The sequence below is a fragment of the Pygocentrus nattereri genome, chromosome 4 (genome assembly GCF_015220715.1).
Source record: "Pygocentrus nattereri isolate fPygNat1 chromosome 4, fPygNat1.pri, whole genome shotgun sequence".
NCBI lineage: Eukaryota > Metazoa > Chordata > Actinopteri > Characiformes > Serrasalmidae > Pygocentrus > Pygocentrus nattereri.
In genome coordinates, this window is record NC_051214.1 from 29,438,131 (window position 1) to 29,457,022 (window position 18,892).

At 39.0% G+C, this 18,892-nt stretch overlaps 1 protein-coding gene across 2 annotated transcripts in view; it reads left to right on the forward strand.

The window, feature by feature from the left end:
• adcy1a (adenylate cyclase 1a) overlaps positions 1–16,404 on the forward strand; it is a 60,094-nt gene extending 43,690 nt beyond the window's left edge. Inside the window, exons 13-20 of one of the 2 annotated variants that reach the window (XM_037537965.1) lie at positions 1,406–1,659; positions 3,203–3,329; positions 5,330–5,446; positions 9,449–9,595; positions 9,830–9,928; positions 11,361–11,475; positions 11,797–11,921; positions 12,952–16,404. In XM_037537965.1, the coding sequence (XP_037393862.1) occupies positions 1,406–1,659; positions 3,203–3,329; positions 5,330–5,446; positions 9,449–9,595; positions 9,830–9,928; positions 11,361–11,475; positions 11,797–11,921; positions 12,952–13,248 (1,281 nt within the window). In that variant the 3' untranslated portion in view covers positions 13,249–16,404. The remainder of the gene's footprint in view (positions 1–1,405; positions 1,660–3,202; positions 3,330–5,329; positions 5,447–9,448; positions 9,596–9,829; positions 9,929–11,360; positions 11,476–11,796; positions 11,922–12,951) is intronic. The other variant, XR_005130210.1, reaches the window with a different exon arrangement.
• Positions 16,405–18,892: the final 2,488 nt, after the last annotated feature.

The window sequence follows — 18,892 nt, forward strand, 5'->3', positions numbered from 1 at the left end:
GTGGGAAATAGGTGTGCTGAGGCACTGCAGACAAGACAAATGACAAAAGAGCAGAACTTCCACATATTTTGAGCATAGAAAAGACCCCTGTGTGCTTTTCATATGATGTATTTTGTTCATTGTAATAATCTTCCACTAAATGTGCATGTGTGGCTGGACCATAGACATGGAAGAAGTGTTTCCCCTGCCTTACACCAACACTCTGATTGGTCAGCATTTAGCTTTTTGCATAAAATTTGTTCAGCAAGAGAGATTAGAGACAGTGGTGTGGGAATCAGCAGGTTCTGTGTACGTTATATGTGCTTATCTGTTTTATGCTATCCAAACAATTTAATTGGGGAAAAAATAATAAATAATACTTATACACTGCAGAAAAGTTCAGCACTTCTAACTTAAAATACTTTCCTGTGTCCCTGCCAGATTTGAGACAGATATGAAGTCAATATAGATGACGTAGATAGCTAATGGGGTGGGGGAAATCAGCCTTTTTGCTCCGAGCAGAAGCTGCCCAGAAATCCAGCTGTAATTCTTAGAGTTCTCTTCCCTCTAGTCATTCTGACCTCATGCTACCAAAAAAGGCACATCTTGCCTGCTTAGGTGAGGTTAAGCCTCTCTTCTCTTTATTGATCAGGTTCAAATTAGTGTGATCAGACCTTTTGACAGATCGCTTGTCAACTTGACGAGTTAACAAACGAGTGTCACAACTTTAACTAGGAATTTGAGCAGTACAGTATAAGCATTAGGGGTAATGCTTATACTGCACTGCTCATATTCCCAGTTAAAGTTGTGCAGTCAGTTGATGCACGCGCTGCAGTCAGGCAGAAAAATCTCCAAATATCTATAGATATAATTTGTTTTAAATGCATTAAATTACTTATGCATAAATTAATTTTGTTCTCAGTGGTCATAGTAACATGGGTAATGCCAGTAACAAAATACTCATTAAATCAGTGACTGTAATGTGGTTATAAGTATTTCAACTGTAATGTATTAATACAGTACTCCCCCACAGGAAAAAGTAATTATATTACTGTAACTGGTATGTATATAACTGGTTAGACATGTTTTTGTTCAAAGTTTGCATCTTTAGTTTTGCACTGGAGCTACAAGTAATGGAAGCTTATACCCCACCAGTTAGCACTGTGCAGACTGTCTGACTACATCATTTCATATTTGAGATTTTCATCTCAAATAGACTTGCTTATTTGGTTTCTAACACTGTAAAACATATTGACATTTATAAAAATTTGTCCACTGATGGACACAATAATATGTCATGAATGTAAAATGTGTAATAAATGTCAAATTTAGATGTAGTATTATTTGGTTACAGTAAAACATTAAGTGCCAAACCGTCATAAATAATGTAATACAGCTAAGTGTCTGTGTGCCTGGTGCTCTACAGGTGGCATGCATGCCGTGGTCCTGGGAGAGGAACTCCAGTATCTCCATTATAACAGTGGTCATAGTGAACAGCACCGCAGCAGGGGCGAGTGTATGTAAATACAGTCCATATGTATTTTTGTCGTGTGTGATGGCATCGCTCTCTGTGGCCCTCTACCTGCGTGTGTCATCATTACCCAAAATTCTCCTACTACTTCTCCTCAACATCCTCCACACAGTCGTCATGGAGACCAGCGGATATCGGCAGGCTGTGGGGTAAGTTGTAATGCATATGAGTGAACGATGACAATATCAAACCTAAATAAATATAATGATTAAATTTAAACAAAAGTTAACAAAGACCTAAAGACATGAGAACAAATACAAATAAAAGTTTACATAAATCTAAAGAAAACACTAACAAGAACAGCGTAGAGAGCTTCATGGAATGGGTTTCTATGGCTGAGCAGCTGCATCAAGCCTTACATCACCAAGAACAATGCAAAGTGTCGAATGCAGAGGTGTAAAGCGCCGCCACTGGACTCGAGAGCAGTGGAGACGTGTTCTCTGGAGTGAGAAATCATACTTCTCTGTTTGGCAATCTGATGGATGAGTCTGGGTTTGGCAGTTGCCAGGAGAACGGTACTTGTCTGACTGCATTGTGCCAAGTGTAAAGTTTGGTGGAGGCGGGATTATGGTGTGGGATTGTTTTTCAGGAGTTGGGCTTGGCCCCTTAGTTCCAGTGAAAGGAACTCTTAATGATTCAGCAGACCAAGAGATTTTAGACAATTTCATGCTCCCAACTTTGTGGGAACAGCCCCTTCCTGTTCCAATATGACTGTGCATCAGTGCACAAAGCAAGGTCCATAAAGACATGGATGAGTGAGATTGGTGTGGAAGAACTTGACTGAGTCCTGACCTCAACTCGATAGAACCCCTTTGGCATGAATCAGAGCGGAGACTGTGAGCCAGGCCTTCTCATCCAACATCAGTATCTGACCTCACTAATGCGCTTTTGGAAGAATGGTCAAAAATTCCCATAAACACACTCCTAACCCTTGTGGAAAGCCTTCTCAGAAGAGTTGAAGCTGTTATAGCTGCAAAGGGTGGGTCGACATTGTATTAAACCCTATGGATTAAGAATGGGATGTCACTCAATTCATATGCATGTGAAGGTAGACGGGTGAATACTTTTGGAAATATAATGTATGTATGATAACATCTGAATGTATGTTCTACGGGCTCTGGTTCCTATCAATACCACTCTTTACATCTCATGACTGAATTATGCAAATTTTAGATTCTCCTTTAAACAGCAACAGCAGTTTCTAATTGGGGATGCACTGAGATATTTTTCATGTACATGGCATTTTTCATGGCATCTGTCGATGCTGATACAAATACATTTTTAAAATGTATAAATCATTCTGGATTCTGAATGAACTTCATGGTAAAATATTTATCATATTTATCATATTAATATTTAATCTTTATTTGTAGAGGGTTACAAATGCAGTAAAAAGAATAAAATGAGCACTAATCCAAAATCACCTGAATGTTCTGCTCACCTGGAGCATTATGAATATGTCATCAATTATCAGTCTAATATCAACATCTGTCTGGTGCTGATACATTTTTAAGCAGTTTTTTGCTGATACCAATATGATTCCAATATCATTGTGCATCCCTAATATTAATGATAAGAAGGAGAAGGAGGAAAAGAATAACATCACTGTAACATAAATAAGCCCATTAAAAATATGAATTGATGTGTGTTAGGATTAATCAATGTGTTTGTTTGTGTGCTTTGTGTGTGTAGAGGAGGCTTCTTTCACACGTATGGGTATGATCCTGTGTTGGCAATGCTACTTTTCTCTGGAGCCCTGATACTCCACTGCAGACAACTGGACCTCAAACTCAGACTGGACTACCTATGGGCCACACAGGTAAATGCATTAGAATGTGCCCTTGGGGTCATTATGTTTGCAGAACTATTTTGCTATAAATGGTATAAACAGTAGATTACAGCCCCCAAACCACAAAGGACCCTGTGAGTGTGATGCTTTTCACCAATGATAACATTGGCAGAAAAAATATCTTATGACTGATTCATTTATTTCCCGAAAGAAACGAGAGAGCAAAGAAAATGCCCACATCCTTCAAACACACTTTGTAACTGATTTCAGTTGTTCATTTATAGATAGTTTTGTTGTTTAAAGATTTTGTTCTCTGTATATAATTAGTTTATGTTTAATCCTGCTTCTCTTAGCATTTATTAAAGGGCCCAACTCATGCAAAAACTTATTTTTCCCTTTCCTGAAATAACAGAATTTGATATATTTACAGTTTTACATTGTTTTGAAGTTTTTGTTCATCAGTCTTCTCTCACTACAGTACCCAGCGTATGTTACAGAAATATACAACCAAATCACTGTGGTTCTCAACCAGTCCTCTAATAAATGAATAAATCTAATAAATTCAATCAAGCTAGCATTTGTGTAACTTTGGTTGTTGATGGCTTCATGAAATATGGATACCAGAGATTTTTACCCTTTCTGCCAGAGACAATGAACCAAACTGAAGTCAGACATCTATTACTCAGCTTGCTAACTTTAGCTTTTAGCTGGTATTTCTTTTTGACGAGTCAAGTAATCCAGTTTATCCAATGCAATTATGAAGAAAGTTGCTGCAATTATACAATTGCAGTAAAATATTCAGTTTCCTAGCAGTAACATTAGCAATCTCTTTTTCTTCTGCAATTAGTGGATAAAAAAACCTGAACAGCTCAGCCCCTAAATCCACCTCAAAGAAACTCTTCTTTTTGAGAAGCTTCTTCTTGAAGATACTTCATCAGAAGGGGTTTTCCTAGTCTTTAATCCAGGAAAATATCACTCTAGAGACTTCTGTCACACCACTGTATGATGTGACTGGCCATGCTTACAACAGATGTAGCAGCAGTTACATTTTTCATTTTGGCTGCAGTGCTATTTTAACCAACAGCTACTCCTAAATGAAAGAGGTGTGCAATTAGGCCTGACATGTTGAGATTTATTTTGCGAACATTTATTAAAGTTTCAAAACTTTAACTTTAACCCCCCCCCTCTGTAGCATCCAGTTATGAGAACTAATCTTAAAAACAGCCTATTTTGAGTAAAGTCACAAAACCAGTTCTTTTACATACAGTATATGTGCTGATTCAGCTTTGGACAGATTAACTCTGCACATTCATGCTGAAGGTATTAAGAGTGTTTTTTATTGAGTTATTTTTATACAGGGCAGCCTGTCTGAAAGGAATATTAACAAAACAGCTTGTTTAATTCTAAAAGATAAAGAGTGATTGAAAAATGTATAAAAATGAACCATGACTGTTTTACATAAACCTACACAGATGATAATGTGGACCTCACAGACATTAATACAAGGAAAAATACAGGGAAAATGTTGAATATTCCTCCAGACTTAGTTCAGTATTAATTTGCATGCATTCTAGCACACAAAATAATATGATTGAAGTGAATCAGGGCCCCAAACAGCATGTCAATTGGGGCTCAGAAACTGCAGAACTGAATGTGTGTATTAATGGAACTGACACAAAATTGCAGTCTAATGTTGTCTCTGTTCAAGTTCACATGCTTCCACTTTGTAGTATAAAATCTCTCTTAATGGAATCAGATCATTTAAAGATAAAAACGCATGTTCCGCTGCCTTAGACGCAGATATATTTTTTTAGATTCCACAGTTCAATGGTGCCCCCTTGTGGACAATATAATTGGTTTTATTCTCAAAAGCATCCTTCTTGAAAAGTTCATGATCATTTAAACAGCATAACCTTTTTGTGTCCATAATATCACACGCACACACAAATGACATCAGAAGCCTGCTAATTTTGGATTTTAAATGTCTGTGTTAAATTGTGTGTGTGTGTGTGTGTGTGTGTGTTTTGCAGGCTGAAGAGGAAAGAGATGACATGGAGAGAGTAAAACTGGACAATAAGAGGATTCTGTTTAACTTGCTTCCTGCTCATGTGGCTCAGCACTTTCTCCTGTCCAACCCACGCAACATGGTCTGACTACATTCACTGCAGAAACAATGGCATCTTTCATCCTTATATCACATTATTTCACTCTGCTCCATTCATCACTATTAACAGTGGTTATTCTTTACATATAGTTTGTAGTAATTTTCACTGCTCTGTATTTACACACGTTCAAAGACAGACCAACAGTCTTTACTATTTCAGTTTTTTTCCTAATGAATCAGAGATCAGATTTCCTAAACTCAGATCCTTTATAATACTTACCTACTCTTACCTTGGTTGTTGATGGCTTCATGAAATATGGATACCAGAGATTTTTACCCTTTCTGCCAGAGACAATGAACCAAACTGAAGTCAGACATCTATTACTCAGCTAGCTACCTTGCTAACTTTAGCTTTTAGCTGGTATTTCTTTTTGACGAGTCAAGTAATCCAGTTTATCCAATGCAATTATGAAGAAAGTTGCTGCAATTATACAACTGCAGTAAAATATTCAGTTTCCTAGCAGTAACATTAGCAATCTCATTTTCTTCTGCAATTAGTGGATAAAAAAACCTGAACAGCTCAGCCCCTAAATCCACCTCAAAGAAACTCTTCTTTTTGAGAAGCTTCTTCTTGAAGATACTTCATCAGAAGGGGTTTTCCTAGTCTTTAATCCAGGAAAATATCACTCTAGAGACTTCTGTCACACCACTGTATGATGTGACTGGCCATGCTTACAACAGATGTAGCAGCAGTTACATTTTTCATTTTGGCTGCAGTGCTATTTTAACCAACAGCTACTGCTAAATGAAAGAGGTGTGCAATTAGGCCTGACATATTGAGATTTATTTTGCAGCATAACTTTTTTGTATCACATAAAAATCAATGCAATCTCATAAAAGACTATGTTCACTATAATTATGTCTGAAAACATCTGGCAAATACCACTAGATACATTTAAATTGATATGTTAGTAGTAGTAATTACAGTGTCATTCAGTAATAAAAAGCTCTCTATGTCAGTTCACTCAAGTAGGGTGACCATATTTTAAAATATGAAGGACACATTTTTATAAAAAGAGGACACTGAGAGCAGGCAGTGTCAGGTCCTGAACATTTTTGTCAGTTTAAAAAATCCAGGACAGATGTGTTTTCAGGTCCCAAAAAGAAGACTGGCCTGGAAAAAATAAGATGTGTGGTCACTGTAATTTAAGTATATTTTTTGCTCCATATTTCCACTTTTAATTGAGTGAGAATTTGATTTTGTACCTATATATTTCAGTTTCTCTGTCCTTTCCATACCCCTCTAGTTTTGTAGGAACAAAGCTACTGTGTCTAATATGCTCATACCAGCATAACACACTAACATGCCACTAACACACTAACACTCTGGTCAGTGGTGGTCCAGTAGTGGTCTGTTTTCATTGATGGATGGGGTAGAAAGCTGATAAATTCCAGGAACAAATGGGCTACAGTCAATAATTGTAAACCTACACTCTCAGAGAAAAAGGTGCAACACTGTCACTGGAGCAGTACCCTTTTTGTCACTGTGGTGGTACCCTCAGGGGTACATCTCAGTACCTTTAGTCAGGGAACATAACTGTATATATAACTATATAACTGTATATATAACTATATTTTCTAAGCTGTACTGACTCCACTCACCCCGTCCCGCCTCCAGACCTTTTATTTTATTGTTGTGTTTTAAAACATCAGTTTATAAAAAGTTACAAATGCCTACTTTTCACTAGGAAAAACTTATTTGAGGTACACAATTGGGCATTAAAACTGCTGTTGCATCTCTGAGGGTACACTTACATTGTTTGTCCCTTGATGAATGAATTATGTACCTGCATGGTACCTTTATTTCTAACAGTATACAAGGTGCACCTATAGGGTGGGTATATCTGATAAAATAGTCAGTGAATGTAGATGAAAGGCTATCAAATCAAGAAGTATCAGTTACTCTTCATTATTAAATACAGTATCAGTCACTGAAAGTTCTTTGTCCACCAAATGATGATATGATTGATGGTGCAAAAATTGTACAGGCCAACATCTGTGACCCAACATTGTCATTGTTATTATAACAGATCATTTCCCTTAAGATAGTATGAACAGGTTAAACCCTGAACTGTGCAGTGCCTCACAGCGAGTTCTGTGGCTTTACCTGTAAAAACCTGTTGCAGTTCCCAGTGTCACCACTCTGTTGCGCTGTTGCAGTGTTCCCCTCATTTTTAGGTGAAAGGTTAACACAGATCCTTTGATGATGCTATGTTTTGGTCGTATAATAATAGGTTGAGTTTTCAGGTTAGGCCCCTGAGCCGCTTTGCTGCTCTACTTTGTTATTTCAAAGTCTTTATGGATAATATATATTCTATATTAAAAAATAACAAGGATGAAAGAATGTAGTCTACTTACTGCAACGATTAATATGGTTTAGTTGTGCAGCAGCTGAAGGGTTAATGTTAGCATCGCCAGATTTTGTTCCTCTCTTAGCCCATTCCAAGGAAGTGATGTAACCAAACATCCTGGAACCTCTTCACCAGGAAACAAGCTCCACAAGTGTGGAATCGTTTTGTAAACAGAAACAAGGAGAAAATCATTTTCCGGACACATACTCTTTCGTGCACAGCTCACACCCACATGGCTGTTGGGGTGAGTTATGTTTTCTACACTCCCAAACTGGCCTAGACACTAAATCGTTTTCACTCTCATTGGAGTTTCTCAGTAAAAGCACTAAGCATCTAATAAATACTCTTAACTCCAGTCCAGGCCTCCTAATTACTGCCATGATTGCGCAGGAATTATAGTCGAGTATTGTACTTAAGAATACATGTGTCAGGATCCAGTCTTCGCGGTCTAAGACGCTGCAGACTTTAGCATGCTGCCTCATTAAACACTCCTGATTCAGCTCATCACTTAATTAGCAAGGCCTTCATGAACTGATTTCAAAGCATTAAATGAGGGTAAATATTAATGTTCACAACATTTTGGCCCCAGTTTGACATGTCTGTTTTAGAAGAATTTGTACTGTATTTAATTATTATAAAATAGATTTCACAACTTTTTATGCCTTACATTCTCATTTAGACCTTAAAAGAGCTTGTAAACAAGCTAAATGGCCAGGAGATTTTTCTCTTGCTAATCCACCAAGTTCCTCTGCGTTTGAATGCGTTAACTTTATTAAAACATCCAACCAAAGTCATATTGCATGTATCATTGGCCACAACTATGGTATTTTTTATTAGATGCTGTACAACACACTGCACCACCACTGAAATAAATGACAGTTTATTATTTCATTTGTTCAAATATTTACTTTTTATACTTGAGCATGTTTAAATGTCAGTACATCTTGACTTTTATTCTAGCAGGGTGAGCATATTTTGGTCACTAGGAACAGGAGGGCATCACAGCGCAGACTGTGGAAAGCAAATGTCAACATGAAAGCAAAGCCAAATCTTGGACACTTTAGGCAATTTAGATATCCTGGCCAGATGTGCTTTTTAGGTCCCATAAATAGGACCGCTCCTGGAAAAAGAGGACATGTGGTCTCTGTAACTCAAATTTATATATATTTTTTCCTCCATATTTGCACTTTTAATTGAGTAAGAGTTGACGTAGTCCCCACACTATTCAGTCTCTTTACTTTTTATACCAGTGTTACTGTATGTGATATACCAGCATAACACATACTAACATCTCGCAACTATGTTGGTACCATGAACCCTGTGGTGGTCTCTTTCCACTGATGAATGGATAACAACTACAAGTCTGACTACAATTGAAAAACTATAACGTGCGACTAAATGGTACCTGATAAAAGTGAATGAGTGCAGTAAATTGTAACTGTACCTAATACACTGGCAACTCAGAGTAGATGTTTGTGAATTGCTATAGTCTGTATCATCATAAACATCTCAGTCCATAAAGGGCAATTCAGCATCTAATACCGGAATTTATGTGTCTATTTATATGAACTATGAGTTTGCTACTCCAGTCAGTGACTGGAGCTGATCATTATCTTTTGCTCCATCTGTTTCAGGACCTGTATTATCAGTCTTACTCTCAGGTGGGCGTCCTCTTTGCCTCCATCCCCAATTTCAACGACTTCTACATCGAACTGGATGGGAACAACATGGGTGTGGAATGTCTGCGGTTACTCAACGAGATCATTGCAGACTTTGACGCGGTGAGGAACGCTCTTTCTATCTCTTGTTTAAACTGGCAGGAGCCTGTTATATCCAAATCTGTGTTTCCCTGGGTTCATCGAGTTCATGTATTAAAAATCGAGTTCCTGCTGTGTGAGTTGTTATAGTCCTATACACCAAGGCTTTGATTTATTCAAGCCATTTCAGCAGCTGTTTAGTTCTTTTTCTTTGTCTCTCCCCTTTCTCTCTCTCTATCGCTCTCTATGTCTCTCTAGCTGTTGGATAAGGAATGCTATAGGGACATTGAGAAGATCAAAACCATTGGCAGCACTTACATGGCAGCAGTTGGCCTTGTTCCCACTACTGGATCCAAGGTACATTGAGTCTGTGTGTACAGAAGTAGAGCTTAAGAACACAAAGAAAAAGAATTAGTGTGTGGCATGTGAGAGCAGGCCCCAGTGGAGGAGAATATTGATGTGTCATGCTGAAAACCTTTTGCTATTTTAAACTTTTTCTGCCTGCAAAGCAAAAATGCCACAAAAAAACACTTTCATTAAACCCCAACCTGCAGAGTAAGGATTTAGTGAAAAAATATATCAAACATAATACACAGGGGGCCAGATGTACGTACGAGTGCAGACACAGTGGAAAATGTGCCTTGATGTGACCGCAAGATGCACCCACGCTGCATCTGCATTCGATTTACTAAGATTGCAGCTTATCACGCAAACTGTAGCCCTGCCCACTAAATGCACACTCGTGAGGTACGAGGTTTAAAAGAGGCACTAAAATAAGGGAGGTGTAAACATGACACACAAAGGTCCAGACAAAACAGAAAATATATCAATTGAGTTCCTTGGAAAAAAAAATGTGCAAAAGCTATTAACTGAATGCTATATAGCTTCGTGTGTTCTGCAGCTTGTGATAATTGCTAACCTGTTTTTCTTTGCCGCACTCATCTCATTTGCTGCTTGCCCATCCGCTTCTACAAGCAGCCAATAATTGTCCAAGCCCACCCCACCCAGCTAGCCATAATAACCCCCGCATGAGCCCACAAACTGTTGGCTGTTTACCCGCATTGACTGCGGTGCCTAAAAAAGAAACCCACCCGCAAATTATTTTACAGATCATGCAGGACACTTAGGTAAACCTGCCTTGTGAAGACGTCTAGTGTATATTGCGGCCTCATCCTGGCATATTTTGTAGGTAAAAAGTCTTTCAGCACATGCTTAAGGTGCTTGCCTCCATCTAAACACTATGTCTTTTACTATTGTAAAAGAAACAGCACGTGTTTAGAGATTAACTCCTGACTTAAAAAGTCAGAGGATAAATTGCTGCAAAACTGTCCGTTCAAACTTTAGTAAATCCAATGGAATATGCAATCAGCTGCATGTGTAACATCTCCACCCACTTTTTGCACAGTTCTGGCTCTTTTTGTGTGGCCCTCACTTAAATTCATGATGAAGAGAAGCACATTTTGCAATTTACCATGCACACAGTGCATAAACTGTGGGTTTAGGCTTGTGTGCCAGTTTTGTACATAACCCATGGGCAGAATGAGTCTATTTTGTGCCTTAGAATGGTACAAAAGGCTTGGTGCATCAGGCCCTGACTCTCTGTTAAGGCTGTGCTTGTCTTATAGCTTTGAATGATTTTAAGTTGGGCTGTCATGAATCAGACTGACCTACATTCCAGTGCTTTAATGTTTTCCTATTAGAATTTTACTGTAGGATCTAATGTCATTTACACGAGTTGAAAAAACACTTGTAATCCCATTTCCCATCTTCTTCTACTCTTTTCCTAAAGCCCAAGAAGTCTATCTCAGCACATTTATGCACAGTGTCTGACTTTGCTATAGAGATGTTCGATGTTCTGGATGCGATAAACTACCAGTCATACAATGACTTTGTGCTTCGAGTGGGTGAGTGAACTGACACTTTTGAATAAGCAATGAATGAATTATTGAGTGCTTGTGTGTGTGAAGCTAAAGGGTCATAAATATTTATGCGTATTACTGAGCGGCTTTGGAAGCTTGAGTAGAGGAAAAGCGTCAGAGAGTGAGTGTGTGTATTGTATTGTGTATCCTGTAGGTATTGTTAGAATGTCCTGAACATCTCACACGTTGTACATGGCCAGTGTGGTAGTTACACATGCACACAAAAGTGTTGACAAGTAGACATTCTTATGTTATGTGGTAGAATAAAAAGATTGATGTTTTTTTCTTTTTTGACTGATTGATCAGGTATAAATGTAGGTCCAGTGGTTGCTGGAGTGATTGGTGCTCGCAGGCCTCAGTATGACATATGGGGAAACACAGTCAATGTAGCCAGCAGAATGGACAGCACTGGAGTACAGGGCAAGATCCAGGTAAAACACAGTCATGTACGCATAAACAGAGACGGACCGATCAGTGTTTTGTGGGGTCGAAACTGATTGAGACTTACTATTTTCTTTTCCTTACTGGATCCCTAGTGGAGTCATTCTACAAAATGACGCCCATTTCCACTTTGTGGTTTTCAAAATTTGATCATGGCTGACTAAACATTAGGATTGGGCCAAATTTCAGCTTTATTGGCTGTCGTCCAATGTGCATTGTACAGTCAGTATATGCTGACTTTACTCTATATGGCTGAATGGAATTGTGAGGTATAAAAGTTAACACAGAGTTTTAAAATTCTGTCTCACAGCATAGACAACTGAGTTCATATTATCCTACCATGTACCTCATCTCCTGGTAACAAGGCTGCTATAGCACACTCACTTTCTCAACATTTTGAGTTGTCAAAGAATAAGATTTCCTAAATCATTTTATGTATACTTGGCTTATGGTCACCATATCTAATGCCAGGCATCAAATAGAGGAAATAAAGCCCCCCAGCACTGGGCTGTGGAGCAGTGGAACTTGCTTTTTGAGTGTTGAGTTTGAGTGGCATTTGTTATGCAGAAATAATCAACCAACATCAGTACCTAACCTCACCGATTCTCTTGTGGCTGAATGCAATTAAATCCTCACAGTAATGTTCCAACATCTACTGTAACACCTTTCCAGAAGAGTATATGCTCTTACTGCAGTAAAAGAGGATAAACTATCTATATATACCCTTGATTTTAATAGAAACATTGGATGAACTTTTGGGCATATTGTGTCTAGGTATTAAGAATGGTCTGACCATAACCATACTTAACCATACTGATTCTAACCTTATGAAGACCACTTTGTCAGCCCTGATATTAGAGGCTGGCCCTGTTTTTCTCCAATTTTCCTGCCGCCAGGACATTTCTGTTTCGAAAATGCAGAAGGAAGCCATAGGACAATATGGTTTCCTCATACACAACAAACCACAACAAATACACCCTGACACCAATGTTTAACAAACTGTGCTTTGTGTACTGGCAGGTGACTGAAGATGTCTTCCGCCTCCTCTCCGGTCATTACCGCTTCCTGTGTCGTGGTCAGGTCAGCGTCAAAGGCAAAGGTCAGATGCTCACCTACTTTCTAGAGGGCCGGTCGAATGAGGGCAGTTTCCAGACGCGCTCCAGGACAAGCCCTTGCATCCGGACCAAGCTAAGCCCAGCCCCCACTGTGAGCAGTTATGGGGTCAAAGCACCCAGCATTGGCCCTGGCCCCGCCCCCTCCAACAACAGCATCCTGTACCTGCCCTCTGTATCTGTTGACATGGAGAAAGAGGTGTGACTGACGAGGAGACCGTTTCTATGGCGACCAACCTATTTGCAAAGTGAGGAGGAGGGAGGAAAGAGGGAGCGAGAGGAGAAAAAGGAGGACATGGAGGGCTGGAGTGTGAGAGAAAGAAGTAACGAGTCAGGAGAGGTCGGGAAAGTTGCTGGAAGGGCATGGCTAGAGAAAAGAGGCCCACCTCGCTGTCCACAGGGTGACCATGATGTTTACACGAGAGGAGAAACATTGAATTCTCTAATGAGGAGAGTAACCTTTCCCCTTACACACACAAGTAAACATAACAAGCAGTTTTGTCTTTTCGTGTGTTTGTATGTGCGCATGTGCACATGTGTGTGTGTGTTTTAATGAGTCTTCCTCAGTCCATCTAGATATCAGGGGCTCCTTAACTGGAGCACGTGTTCTACAGTAATGGCAGCTTCACACCAACAGAGGACACATGCCCTCCTCTGTGTGATGGTGTGTGTGTGTGACTGTGCGTTAGTTCATTTGTGTGTGAAGACATTCAGTAATGCTAGAGAATTAATGCCACGGCATCGACTATTCAGAGCATGTGGATGCAGTGTGGACTGATCATTTAAAATCAAAACGGCGCTGTATTTTACATTTTTTATGTGTGCGTGTGTGATTGCATGTGTGTGTGTGTTTATGTGTGCGTGTGCGCGTGAGTGTAGTTGTATGCAAAAGACAGTGAGTAAACCTGGCAGGGAGAAGAGAGAAGTTGTGAGAACTGAGTGCTCTCGAAATCAGTCAGTTCAGGAAAGAAATCTTACATTTGGTGTTCTTGTTCAGTTTACCGGAAACATATGAAAGGGCAAGGTGAATCACTTGTCTGTGCAGATGTACAGTAAATGGGATCTCTGACTTGTAACCTTCAAAGTATTTGTCTGCAGTTGTTGCCTTTTCGAGTGATTTGCCAAAACCAGACTGAACAGTGATGACACGGAACACAGAGGCCAAAAACTTTTTTAACTGCTGACGAACCCGAAATCAGTCAGTTATCCTATCATTTACAGTGCTTCTAATTGCTTAGATAAGGGTCAGGTCCCTGTGTGGCTGGGATCAGCAAAGTTTGTGTTTGTACGGCTGCTAACATTTACGCACGGAGGGAACATTCTCGACGTCAGAGACTTCCTGCTGTCCTTTGACCTCTCAATGAGATGGAAATTTCCTGTCCAGCATAAACACAAAAGCAGAGCAAGGTCTTGCCTTGGAGATACATTTCCACCCTGCTGACGGTGCACTCCACAAATTCACTTAGCCTGGAATATCAGCTTGATTAGCCTGTTGATTCGGTGGCTTAGCTGTTCATGAACCATAACATGAATAAACACGACTGTAAGAAACTTTAGTATCCGCTGGGGATAAAAAAAAGAAAAAAAAAACACAAGCCGAACTTTTGCTGAGGTTAAAAATAGCTCATGCAGCGTGTTCTCATTTGCAGAACTGGTTTTGATATTTGTTCTTTTTAAGAGTAGGCTAACACTCAACCTGATCCTGTTGGCTGCTGGCAAAGGAGATTTAGCCTTGTGCTTGCACAAGAAGCACGAGAAGTGCTAGCTCACAGAATCAAGCTTGCATGAGATTTAAATGGCACAGTAAGCTGGTGGTTGCTGTCAAACGTTCTCTGAGCCTTCTGTTCTCTTTTTCTTGAACATCTGGATCTTTTCAGAGCATGCAAAGGCCACAGACTTGCATTCAGGTAATCTGAGGCTCATTGGCAGGTTCTGTATTAAATAGGTGGGTCTGATCAGTTGATCTCTCATGTTTATTCTTTTTCTTTTATCTTTTTTTATGTTTTTTTTTTTTTTTTTAACAAAATGTGATTATAGCTTTGATATTTCTCCAAGTATGCCTAGGGAATGAAGTTGGCTTCAAGCATGCTGTTCTGCATGTCCCTCTTCGCATGCCATAGTTCTACCTTGTCTGCTCTTCTTGCTAAGTGCAATGTGTCTCTAATGCATGACCAATGCAAAAACCGAACAAAAAAAAAAAAAGGTGAAATGTGTCAAAGAAAACGAAAAAAGGCTTTAGCTGCACTGCATGAGCCCAGACGAGTGGCCTTTTTTTAATTTCTACTGTGTTTTTTGGATTCAAACCTTTATCAACAGCTCGTTCGCTTTCCTTCTCCATGCATGGTGCTGTCAAGTGTTGGAGAAAGCTTGGGAGTATTGTAGCATTGCCGCCTTTTTGGCTCTTGAGGTGACTGCCTTCTATCCAGGGGTTGTTGGGGTGGGTGTATTCCTTTGTGCCAACACATATCGTTACCAACATATCAACTCCAGTGTTCTATTGTAGCACAATTTTGTGATATTGTGTTTGATTCCACTTCTGATGTTGTTTTTCAAGATGTAGTTTCATATGCACTGGATCCACCAAGGGCACAGTTTTGGCTTCCTGTGAAACTTTCGGGGTGGGACGTTTAGCTGTTGGGTGTTTCGGAGTTTCAAAGAAGTATATTTTCTTTAATATCTATCAGTGCCGAGTAACACGCTCTTAGCTAAAGTATATCTATTTTCTGTCACAAAGAACAAAACTCTGTAAGCTTGTAATTGGATACAAAAGAAATGCAGTGCTTCAAATGACACTTTCAGATTCTTTGAGCTTTGCACTTCTAACAGCCCAGGAACCTCCATTCGCACCACAAGCGAAGGCTTTTTAAGGGGCTACAGCGACCAAGAGACCTGACATAGTATCATCTTTCTGTACGAAAGGTTCAATTAATATTCGTAAGCCAAAATCTTAGTTTTGTCTCCGAGTAGGCCTAGTTCAGATTTTATGATCAAACAAATGTAGCCACATGACAAAAATGGTTCTATTTTCTATTTGCAAATGCCAGTGGCCTAATTTACTGCCGTTCGAAATATTATGATCAGATCAACTTTATTAATGCATAAAACGTGCACAGTAGAAAAAATATATAGACTAGATTTTCATGTGAATTAGATATTTTCATATTTGATACGGGTTAAAATTATGTATGAAACCTTCTGTAGAGTAAACAGAAAGTATTTTACTGATGATCTTAAATTTATGTGCTATTTTTGGGGTTGCAATGTATTGATTGCAATGGTGATATATGTGAATGTAAGTTTCATATTGAGATCTTTTATACTTGTGTTTTCACTGTTCTGGAATAAAATACTGAGAGATGGAGCTGGAGTGCTATTTTGGAGTTTTTGTGCCATTGCCCCCATGTTTTTGTGCTTGTGTCCTTGAGTCAGATGTATGTGATTGTGAAGGTGATTGACCCAAGAGCCACTGGATTACATAACTCAGCAAAAACAACTGGAGCAAAACAAGTGGTATTTATCTTCTCTGAGTGAATCAGGTCCATTTCCAGCAACAGTCATAAACTCCAGATAAACTTTTTTGCGAATCATTTAGTAGTCATCCATTAGGACCTGGGGATTGTTGTCTTTTTGTTTTCATGACTCCCAGACTCTGGAACAAATGCAAGTTAAAGGGCTTATATCATGGAAGATCCTTCACTTACTATTTTGAAATGAAAGAGAGAGATCATAAAAAGTTAAACACAAAAAATATAGACTGTGTATGTAGAACATCATTCAGCCAAATACATTGTATCAAAGATCCTGGAAATCTATTGTTTAATTATTGGAATTAATATATAGATCAAGAGAGGATTAAATGACAGTTTCACTATTAAAAATAGAGGTTCCTAAATGGTTCATTTCTGAAAAAAAAGAAACAGTGCATTATGTTGAGGTTCTTTAAACATTACAGTAAACTTTAAACTTCACAGTCATAAACATCATTTACAATTTTTTAAAGACCATTGAAATGTTCTTTGGAGCAGCTGTGTAGGCAGAAAATGTTTGTTGTGGCCTGTAAAAATTGGGAAAATGGTAAATACAATTTCCAAATGCCGCATCCTACAACACTACTCTATAGTCTGTTCATGCCAGCAGTATTCCTGCCTATTCAAATGCTTTCACCCTATGGTGATACATGTGGATTCACATATACACAATAGCACTTGACTAAATGCCAGCACCGTCTGCTCATGAAAAACACAACTTTTTCCAATGAAGATGACATAACTGAGTTAAAATCATCAGCCAAAATGCACGTAGATAACAAAAACAACAGAGCAAACCTAAAAACTTAAAAAAGCAAGCATCCTGTCAGATCATACTGTCTCGACAGGCCAACTCAATGAAATTATAATAGTCTATAATAGTATATAAAAGTATATAATAGAAATCATAATAGCATTAAAATCAAACAGCTGAGATGCAGACGAGGAAAAACAACACTGCAAACTTAAAAACCTAAAACTAGTCATCCTAGGCTAAAGCACTCAACCACAGTGGATGTGAAAAATGATCATTAACTTTGATGTCTAAAAGCATTGACTTAGACATTTGTTTTGACATTTTGACACAGTTTTAGCATTTGCAGTAATTGTTAAATTGGGGACGAGATCATGTCCCACAAGTACATCTTTTTATCACAGTTGGAGCTTCAGATTAAAAGGCTGATGCACTGATATCGAAGGCTTAAGGCACTGGTAGATAGCAGTACTTGCTAAACAGTAGTTTGCAGAGTGGAAAGAATAAGGCAGAGCTTGGTGGAGAGCATACTGATTTCAATTGGTATAAAATTTCAGGAGATAAATTTCATTAGCTCAAAAAATGTGGCTTAATAAATATTCTTTCCCAGATAGGCTTTTGGGTAGGCTTTTGAACAATATAGGTCCAGGCCTTCCATATGGCTACACCCCTGCTTTGCAGAACAGGATTTTTTCTTTGGCAACGCTCCAAAGAACACTCCAAAATCACACCTTTATTTAAGAGAGTAGGGTTAAGTCATTAAGTTTGAAATGAAGCTCAAGGGAAAAGAAAGGAAAAATATTGACCATTGACTGATACATGTTTGTGGGTGTGTGAAATGTACAGTGGGTTTCAAGAACATGGAAGGCCACTGGACCACTGCAGATCTGGATTGCTGTCCCGGTTCTCTTTTCCTGTACGTTCATGCAGCTTTCCGGCCGGAACCACCTTTTCCCAAATCCTGGAATGTGCCTGCTCCAAAGTGTTTTGCGGACAAGGGGAAAAAACTAAACAAAATCAGATTCTTATCAAGCTGGTGTAAACACAAAACATGTGGCACAATCTGCCGCAGGAAACGAACGCTCACCAAATATCCGATTTGGGGACGTGTATTGTGAGAAATGAGGTGTGAGAGGAACAAGAAGAACACAAGGACACACGCACACACTCACAAACACAAACACACAGGACATGCAGGACACATTTAAAAGTTACCTGGACATGCCAGCGTGACACAAATAGCCCTTCTTGGCAGGTTTACATGACCAGAAGTTGAGATAAACTCCTTGCACCATGACCACATAGTCAGTCACTGTCACATTACAACACACAGTGTTTATGCCACATTTACTGTAATTAAGCCATGTGTGGACATGTAGTGCTGGAGACTTATTTGAAAGGTGCAAGAGCAATTAAAAACTGCAAAAAAGAGTTCTTTGGAGAGATGACATAGAACAAAAATCAGTCATGGAGACCCCATGATCTACACATTTTTGTGTTTACTCCAACAGCACACTGAGGAGCCTTTTAGTTAGTCAATTAGTTGAGTCTGGTGTGCTGGATCAGCT